At 40.4% G+C, this 10289-nt stretch overlaps 1 protein-coding gene across 5 annotated transcripts in view; it reads right to left on the reverse strand.

Annotated features, from left to right (window-relative positions):
• The window catches only part of AP1S2 (adaptor related protein complex 1 subunit sigma 2), a 36174-nt gene extending 27316 nt beyond the window's left edge, over nt 1–8858 (reverse strand). For 2 of the 5 annotated variants that reach the window (XM_027835305.1, XM_027835309.1), the window contains exons 1-2: nt 8749–8857; nt 5707–5885 (exon numbers count right to left, since the gene is read on the reverse strand). In XM_027835305.1, coding sequence (XP_027691106.1) covers nt 5707–5885; nt 8749–8751 — 182 coding nt within the window. In that variant the 5' untranslated portion in view covers nt 8752–8857. Of the gene's footprint in view, nt 1–5706; nt 5886–7129; nt 7221–8216; nt 8306–8748 lie in introns of those variants that run through there. The other 3 variants (XM_027835306.1, XM_027835307.1, XM_027835308.1) reach the window with 3 other exon arrangements.
• Nucleotides 8859–10289: the final 1431 nt, after the last annotated feature.

Here is a 10289-nt window from a genome sequence, read left to right on the forward strand (position 1 = left end):
TATTTCCATGTTTGTTTCTGTTTTCCTTCTCCAATGCTGTTTTCTTCATCTTCAAGGTTAGGGATATCCAGCAATATCCCTAAAGATATTAAGTGGTAGAAGGCCTTCTAGAAGACTTTTAGGACTTCACCAACAAAGAAATAGGGTGTGGTAATAGCAATATTCTAAGGCTCTAGGTTATCCTTTCCTTAACAGGTATGGAAACCATCTGTGAGACTTAATTGGCCAAGGCCCTAGCTATTAAGGTAGCTTCCTGGTGGCCTAACTACAAGAACCAGCATGAGAAGTCAGGAGCTCCCTCAAGTTTTGACCAGTGCACCAGCACGGCCAACATAGAGGCAGGGAAATATGCCCATCATTCCATGCTATATGCTTACTGAATACTCTTTCCATACTACAGCTAAATAAACTTCTTTTCATTAAGTGCTAGATTAAATGTCATACTTCATTCCATTTCTCAGTCAGATCTAGCCTACACTATTCATGCCCCTAGTAAGCTGACAGTCTACGAAATGTTAGGAAACATACAAATACCTATATTGTAAAATGTAGGTGGAAAGAAATCAATATTAATTAGGAGTGGTAATGAATCATGGAAAGTCTCAGGAAGATGACATTTGAACTAGGTTAAAGGACTATCAACAGACAGAGCTAGAGGAAAGGGTACTTCAGGCATAAGGAACACCATGAACAGAGAAGCAGAGGTGAGGTGTGAGATGTGTATGGAGGAAATCAAGTAGTCTATTTCTAGCTGGACAGATAGGCAATAATCAGAAGACTAGAAAGAAAAGTAGGAGCAGGCTATGAATACGAGGATAAGGAGTCTGGATTTTATTAGGCAGACAACAGGGAGCCACTGAAATGGTTTGGGGAAGAGTGATATGACTAAATTTATGCATATAGATGACTCTCACTTTCTCCCTCCCAAACTCCACCATTCCTCACAATGCTGCCAGAAAAGAAAAGGAAAGACTAGTTAGGAGGTTATTGCTTAAGGCTAGTAGAAATGAGGGTCCAAACTTGGTCAGTGGCAGTTAATTATTGAATGAAAAAGCATTTATTACTCACTATGTGTAAAGCACTATGCTAAGCACCAGGGATACAAACATTAAAGCAAGACAGATCCTGCTCTCAAGGAGTTCACATTCTAATATGGAGACAATATATAAAATTAGATGAAAAGGTCCTATGGTCCTTAAGGTGCAGCAGCAAAGCAAATGGGTATCTTTTTTAATGCTATTTCCATAACAAAATATATATTGTAAAGGTAGAACTTATAAGATTTGATAACTAGGGGCAGCAAGGTGTCGCAGTGGATAGAGCACTGGCCCTGAAGTCAGGAGGACCCAAGTTCAAATCCGGCCTCAGACCAAACATTTGACACTCACTAGCTGTGTGACCCTGGGCAAGTCACTTAACCCCAATTGCCTAAAAAAAAAAAAAAGAAAGAAAGAAAGATTTGATAACTAACTGAATGTGGGAAGTGAAGGAAAGAGAAGAGATAAAGTTAACAGTAAGATATGAAAAATAAAAGAGTAGGTGCAACCGATAGAAATATGTGCCAGAATGACCAGATTTGAGGGGAAAAATAAGCGTGGTTTTTATTCCAATATAAGTTAAGTAATACTAGGAGACTAATTTTCTCAGCTAAAATTATGTAATTCTTTTGCCAAGAAACACAATGGTATATTAAAGCATACACTTGACTTGCAATCAGAAGAACCGAGTTTCAGTCCTGACTCCCAACATGTGCCATGTCATTGACTATGGAAAAGTCACTTACCCTCTCTAAACTCAATTCCTCATCCATATAAAAGGAAATCTATGTTAAGGGACTGTTGTGAGGAAAACAATTTATAATGTGAAGGAGCTTTTTGTAAATGTGAATAATGATTAATGGACTGTGACAAAACATTTTAGAAATATGTAAAAAGCCACGTGCCTAAATACCCAAGAAGATCTAGATGCCAGTCTAGCCTCTACCAGATACGTATGCTTAAGTTAAGTCTCAATTTCTGTAAGCCTCAGTGTTTTTGTCAGTTTGATGAAAACAATTGTACCACTTCTCTCCCAGGGTGGTTGTGAGAAAGCACTATGGAAAAAGTCACAGGTTACCAACACAGCAATTTCATACTACTACATAGATGCTGTCTTTTTAAAATTACTAAAAGTCATAGAACTGATATAATAATAAATATACTTCTGAATGTGTAGGGTCATGAGAATCTACAGAATTTCAGGATATCCCAAGGCAGGAAGGGAGACGAGAAAAATGTTTGTTCAACACATCAAAAATTAAAACACTGATCAACAAGCATTTACTAAAAGCAAATACTATGTACCAGGCTCTCTGCTAGATATTGGGGATACAAGACAAAATACATTCAAAATGACATGAAAAAGTGTAATGAAAGAAAAACACAAAAATGGACACTGATTTAGGGAGAAGAAATTAAGATAAACTCAAAAAGAACAATTGTTATCAGTCCTTAATGCCTTTTAAAAAATTAAATTGAGTTCATTTTATTCATTTAGTGAATATATTTATTAATCTAAACCTGAAATAAAATCCACAAAAGATAAGTAAGGAAAAAAGGTATTGTTGAATATTTTTAGCACTGTGGATTAAGGCTTACTCTAATTACTGGCACTAAGTACATTTGAAAGTGCCTATTCTTATATTCAAAACACATGACTTCTCCACAGTCAGCTAAATATCAGCTGACTATTGGTGAGTGCAGCTAAACTCTTCTCAATACCCACTGGTATTTCATTAATCTCTGCTACTGAAGAAAATCAAAACAACAATATGTCTTAGCCAATTCTCAAGATAAAATAATCTGGAGACACATAACTTGAATTTAAATTTGACCTGACTTCAATCCAGTGATATTTCCATAATGCCACAATACCAACTAAATTTCCTTAAAAATGTTTGACCATGAGGAAATTTCGGGATGAAGAATACTGATATAAAGCAAAAGAAACAAGATTTAGAGAACAGCTAAGAGAGATTACTTGATAAGAGTAATTCTGATCTCTGCATATATGATAGTTCATACCTTCCTAGGAGTGCATTATTTTGATTTAAAGTCTTATTTCAGCTGAGCTACAGTAAACAATGACTAGATAGAGGTTGGGTGTAGGATAGGAAGACACAGGAATATTACAACTGGTGCAGGTGAATGGTACAGGATGCCTAAACTAGGGTGGTGACAGAGAAAACAAGGTTGGATATGAGGTGAATGAGAAGTTGTTTCTATTGCATTCCAATTCAAGAGTTGCTTGAATTGCTGCACCATTATTAGAATCAGGTAATGGGAAGGCAGGGGAGGGGGGAAGGATAGAAGAGAAGGGGAGAGGAAGATGAATGAATAAGATTTTTGGCCAGTGAATTTGAAACTAAAATATAGGATTAAAGAAGTTTGCCCAATCACACAGTCAGTCCAGCAATAAATCGAACTGAATTCAGTTCTTTTGTCCTTCCATCTATCATTATTTAGTTCTTCAACTTATTAATATTTTGCTTTTTAGATTCATGGAATATATATTATATTATCCCATATCCAACTATTAGTCTATTCAAGTTTCATAAACTTCTGGTAGAAACAATACACTGGCTATCTGGCGAATATGAAGGATTGAATGAATTTTCATGCCACAGGCTACACATTCAATTGGGTGCTCTCTCTCTAACCCTCAATAATATTGTAATTAATAAGACCAAACTATTTGGAAAGGGCATTAGATTGGCATTAAAGAGACCTGAGCTCTTTATAACTTGGGCAAATCTCAACAATGTAATTCTACAAACATTTATTAAGACAGTATAGTAATCTTGGCCTGGGGATACAAAGACAAAAAAAGAAACAGCTTGTAGGGGCGTCAATCTCCTCATCTGTACACTGGGTTGAGAGGAAGAAGGAATGGATTGGATGATTTCTAGGGTCCCTTCCATTTCCAAGTTCTATTCTTTCTTAAGAAACATTAAAATTATGCTACTTACAAAAGGACAAAACTGATAATTAAATCCAATCCAATTTTTACAAAATAACATGAATACGGTTTTCCTTTCCTCCCCTTGTTACAGTCTTAAATGCTTAAAAAATAGAGAAGGAATGAAGAAAATTGACCTTTTCTTCCCTTTCTGACTTCACAACTTTATATTATCAGTTTTTTTTTCATATTACAAAATGTTTGTCTGATACTGAAATATTTCCCTTTTCTCTTGCTCAGTAAGTTATTTGTGCTATATAACAATGAAATCATTAAAGGAAAAGATCAGGGTGAAGAAAAGTCAATGTCCCAAATCAAACAAAGTCTACAGATTAAAAAATACTTTATTTCACAGTATAAGAAATATTACTTTCATTTCAATATAATTAAATAAGACTACCATACTTTCCACAGGAGAAAATGTTACTGTTACACTCTGTTTCTCGTCTTGTTATAAGAAGTAATTTTTAGCTGTTATTTCAGAGATCAAACTTTAACATCTTCGTATGATGAAACTACTTCATAACTTGCCACATTTTTGATACAGTAAAATGTGCACTTTGTTATTTGTTTTAAATAAACAAGAGTTTTAAACATCAATATGACTAAAAAGGTTTAGATATAAGATGTGCGACAAAAATCAGTTTCAACTGATCAGCTTGCTTTTATGCCAAGCACTATAACTATAATGCCAAAAAAGTTCTTGCCCTCAATGAGTTTACATTCTATGGGGGAGACAACATGTATGTCTAAGTATTGATAAAATACATAAAAGATTCTTTTTTCCCTCAGACGACAAGGAGGGAAACATGAGCAACCAGGCAGGGATCAGGAAAGGCACAATTTCAAGAGGCAGAAGTGAGAAAAGTGAGAATCTCAGGTATTTTGGGGGGCTGGGAGAGACAGGCATGGAAGCAGGTGTTGGAATACTATATGTGAGCAAAAGCAAGGCCAGTTTGACTAGACCTATCTAAGAGTACATGAAGGGAGAATATGCATAATAAGCCTGGAAAAGTAAATTACAGGCAGATTTTGAAAGGCTTTAAACACAAACAGGAGTTCACATTTGATGCTCAGTATTTTACTTATGTCTAGGAGAACCTGCTGACTCTACAAATAAGTTACTTTCAGTGAAAATTATTATACAAATTTTGCTAACCAGATGACATTTTTTAAAATGCCTAGACTACATAGTGTCAGTAGACCTGGGTTCAAATTCCATTTCAGAGATTTAATAGCTATGTCATCATGAGCAAGGTATGTCTTTTCAAAAACCTCAATAAAATGTAGGTAATAGTTGTACTACCTACTGTAGAGGATTGTTGAGGAAAAGTGCTTTGCAACTCTTAAAATGCTATTTAAATGTGTTATAATTATTTACTTTTTCTAAAAGTTAATATGTGTGAAAAATTAATAAATTTATAAATGAGAGTATACACATCATTAAAGTTATTTTTAAACTTCGAAAGACTCATCTATTAGAAGTATTTCCTGATTTTTGTCATTTCAATTCTGTGTCATCAAAGGAGGGAGATTATAATTTACTTTATCTAAGGTTTCATTACTTTAAATTTACTTTAATCTTCCTCATTGTATACCTGTCCAAATGAGTCAACTCTCAAAATTAGTTCATTTTCATTCCTATTTGACTACCATTATGAACTAAAACTTGGTCTGCTTCTATAATTCTCTGATAAATTAAAATTATACCTTTTGTAGACAATCTTCAGATCTCGCCACTCCAAAAAGCTGCACATTTTGGGTTTACGGGCTAAAACTGTTTGAACAAGTTCTCTTGTGATTTTTTTCTTTTCTTTGTCTGATAGCGGGACATACCATTTCTGGAGTCGGAGCTTTCCCTGACGACTAAAAAGCAACATAAACTGCATCTGTTAAAATAAACAAAACAAATTTTATTTTCAGGTCTTTGGTTCTACACACTGAGATAAAGCTACATTTTTTAAATGTAGTTTTCAACAAGCTCCATTATAACAGAGCATAGAGAAAGTAAATTGATAGATGATTACCATAATATCTACACTAAATTAAAAAATAAATCATTCACAGAACTGTCACACACACACACACACACACACACTACTCTGACACAAACTCAGAAATGTAGTTGAAAATAAAAAATTACATGGTTAGAGCAGGAAACTGTCACCTTTAATATGCTTTAAAAAGGCAAAGAATAACCTGTTTTAGTAACATCTGATGTAGTTGTAAAACACGCTGGTTTTCTCTTCTCATAACTTATTTGTCCCAACTGGAAGGCACTTTTCAAGACAAATTAACATTTCAGTTGGTATCTTTTAACAGAAATAAATATATGATGGACCAACTATACTTTCAAATCGAATTTCTGCTCTCAAATTCATTTTATAAAAATTCAAAACAACAGATACTGTACCAAGCTGGGGCATGGCTATATTATTAAAGTTACATATATACAAATGCTATCTTTTAAAGTATTTGATATTGGTGTGCTTAGTTAAGGTCGGCAAATAAAATTTTGACAGTTCAAAAATGTATTACTTCAGGAAAGCTTATTTTAATTAAACTTGACTTTTAAACTACAAATAAGGAAATACCGAATATATGAAAATATATTTCATATGTAATCTTTCAATATATCATCTGCTTTTTTTTGGTAATGTTAACATTTCAGGTACAATTGCAATGCTGGATTTTTTCTAACATTCATAATGTTGACTTTTTAAAATACATTTTTGGTATGAAATAGGCCCTATCTCAATTCTGTAAAAAATAATTTTCAAAATTACAAATAAAGATATCTTACATTTTTGACTGGGCTAATCTTATTCGACCAATTAAAGACCTAAGCCAATTCTATCTCATTTAACAAAACACATAGTCCCAGCCTATAAGCACTTATTAAACGCTTACTATGAGTCAGTTACTGGGCTAATAATATTAATACTTTTCCACGGATCTCAAAACTCCTCACAAACAAGTACTGCAATGTATTTATTAAACGCTTACTATGGGTCAAACACTAGGCTAATATAAATACCTTTCCAAGCCTCTCAAAGCTCCTCACAAACTGCAATATATTTATTAACGCTTCCTGTGGGTCAAATATTGGGCTAATAAAATAAATGCTGTATACCTTTCCATGGTTCTCAAAGCTCCTCACAAACGCATACTGCAATTTTCGCAAAAGGAAACGAAAGGACCCTTTCAAATCTCAAAGCGCCTGCAGAACTTGGAAGAGAATGGATTCCATTTCCCTAGATCTCGCAGAATTGAGATGGAAAGTATAGACTATCAACTGGAGGGAGGGAGGGGAGTCCTTCGCCAGAACAACTACTTAACACATTAAATAAACCACTTATCCTCCCATAAAACAAGTTACCTGACAAACTGGGACTATACCTGCCCAGAAAACATTACACCTCAAGCCCTGGTGAAATCAACCCCTTTGACTGTGATCTTAAGTAAATAGAGCAAAAGGGAGATGGGAGATTTTTTTTTTAAGGGGGGCGGACAGTGTTGCCTGGAAGATTAATGATGACAAAAATGCTCTTGGAGTCATAGTTGTTTTCCTATTCTTCCTTTAGTCAAAAAACGATGCTCCAGGATATCCAGGAAGGGAGGGAGAAAGGGGAACGTTAGAGACAATGGCCCCGGCGGCCGCGCTCCGTTCCCCCGGCGCGGACCTCTGCCCAGGACAAACCCTGGTCCCCCAGACTCTCCATCCCTGGGCAGGAAAAGTCCATTTCGGCTGGAGACAATCCGTCACCTGCCTGCCCGCCGGGAGAGGGCGAGCGAACAGAGGGGAATCCCTGCATGCCGGGGTGGGGGCGCCGGGAGGGCACCCCGAGTTAAGGGGAGCGACTCCGCTTGCTCCCCAGGCAAGAGTGCCCGAGGCAACCCCAACACAACAACCCCCCCACAGGGAACGGGATTAAGTCATGCCTCCGCTCCCCATCTCTTCTCCGGGATGAAAGCGGGGGGGTGAAGACTTGAGGGGGTGCGCGTCCCCACCCCGTGGGTCACCTCAGGGGCGCGGTCCACAGGGAGGGGAGAAGACACTCGGGGAAGTCTCTGCTCGAGACCCACGCGCGCGCGCGAGTGGAGAGAATGTTACGATGGGGGGTGGAAAGGAGGAGGGCGCGGGGGGGCCCACACTTCCCCCTTCAAGTGACAGCCCCTCCCGCGAGGAGTTACCCCCCCCACCCCGCGCACACACTTACTGTGGCCACAGACAGGAGGGAAGCGCCGTCGCCGCCCGCCCGCCGCTCCCGGAGCCCGCAGCAGCCGCCAAGTGAAAAGCCCCCTCCGAGCGTCTGGGAGCCAAGCAGGCGGGGCGTGGGGAGCGAGGGAGAGGGGGAGCCGGGCGGGGGAGGCCCCGCCCCGGGGGCCGGCCGAGGGAGGAGCCCGGGAATCCGGGGCGGGGGCTGGAGGGAGGGGGCGGGGTAAGCTGAACGCGGAAACCGGCTCCCAGATCTCCCCCCCACCTCCCCCCGCCCCCCCCGCTACAAAACGGGCGGGCTGCGCCACTCCACCGTTCGGCGCCGGAAACGGGCGCACGTGACCCGGAAACGGCTTCGTTGACGGAGCCTCCCCCAGCAACCCTCCCCCTCCCCAGCCCCTCTCACTTCCTAACCGGCCGGCGGCGCATGTGCGTGCACTTTCCCTTCCCTCCTCTTCTCCCCTGCCCCTCCCTTCTGTCTCCCCTCTTCTCCCCGCCCTTCTGCTGCTCCTCCCCCCCCGCCCCAGTAGTACCATAACGCAGAGTAGGCTGAGTGCTGTACAGTTACTTGTACGGGCACTGACTGGGAAGAGATGAGGCAGCCTGCTGCTCAGGTTCAGAACCCCGCTGCTGCAGAGCCTGCGCAGTAGCGCAGTCTGCGGCCACGCGGAGGCGGGCTTGTGCTCCCCTTCCTCCAGTCCCGGGCTTCGCCTGGAGCCGCGCGCTGTCTTGTTTGTTTCCTTTCCTGGTGGAGGGGCGGGGGGGGGGGATGAAGAGGGGGGAACAGGGGTGGGGGGGGGAAGCCATGCTCCAAGCCGGGAGGTGGGGAAGGGAAAAAAGTGGTCCAGTAATGGTCTTTAGAGCTAGAGATGCACCCCAGAATCAAAACTGTACGGGGTGGGAGGTGCAATGGAACCACTTGCATATCTATATGCTTTCTTTAAATTAGGGTTGACCAAAGCAAGCTGATCATGGGGGGAGGGTGCAAAAAAGAGGAAGTTGATATGATAATCAGGCGTTCTGCGAAGGAATCAAGCACTTAGAAACTTGTTCAGGTTCCAGTGTGACAACTAAGAGCAGTAGCTCTTGTGCAGTCTTGTCCCAGCGACATTACTGGGCTTGTAAGGAGGCGAGTGGGGTGGGGCTCAGGAGCTCCACTGCGTTTATCTGAAAAGTGCGCAGGGGGATTGGAAAATCAAGGGGCGTGGGGGGGCGGGGAGGAAACGGGACCGAAATGAGAAAGACGCATGGGCAGGGGGATGGGGAGGGCTGTCCCCGAGAATGGGAAGCAAGAGGTTGGAAATTATTGTTTCCACTTTAGAAACAGCTTTATGTTTGGCATCGACACTCAAATTACACATTTACATTCGATATCTGTCTTTTATGCTAGTCATTGCTTTATGGTTCTTAATACAAGCAACTGTTATTCTGGGTTGAGGGTGGGGAGAAATCACCCTCTCTAGGATGTTCATGTGGCCGTTAGAATGTAAGAAAAGTAACAGGAGCTAAGTACTGAGCAGGAACAAGAGCGCCGTTGTGTGCCCCTGGGTAAATCTCAGCCTCTTGGGGCCTCCGTTTTCTCTTTCCTGTAATGAGGGGATCAGCTGAATTCCCAATTCGGTCTAGTAGTCTATAAATCTGCTTGTAGTTGAGGAAGTTTCCTTTCCGTATTTCCTTTGGTTGATGACCAGTTTGGTGGTGGGAACTATCCCTTTATTCCTCACCCTTAGTAACCATTCTGCCTTCTCCAAGTACGTTCTGTTAACCAGAGGACTGGTTTGCCTATCTGCATTTGCCTTTTTATCCCCAGTAGTCAGGATAGATTCCTCTTTCAGCAAAAGATATCACATAATGTTTCTGAGTTATCTGCCTTCAAATATAAGAACCATTAGTAATACTTATGACATATTGGCCTGTTACCTTAAGAATAAACGCCTTTTGTGTAGATGTATTTGTAGTTATATTAAATTACAGATTTCAATGTGAAAGGAAATGGGATTTGTAAGTGAAAATAGCCTAAAATAACCATTACATAATCTTAGCTACATTTTTTATGCCACTGAAACAATGGCTT

This window comes from Vombatus ursinus, unplaced genomic scaffold (genome assembly GCF_900497805.2).
Source record: "Vombatus ursinus unplaced genomic scaffold, bare-nosed wombat genome assembly UNPS02014814.1, whole genome shotgun sequence".
In the NCBI taxonomy this organism is placed as follows: domain Eukaryota; kingdom Metazoa; phylum Chordata; class Mammalia; order Diprotodontia; family Vombatidae; genus Vombatus; species Vombatus ursinus.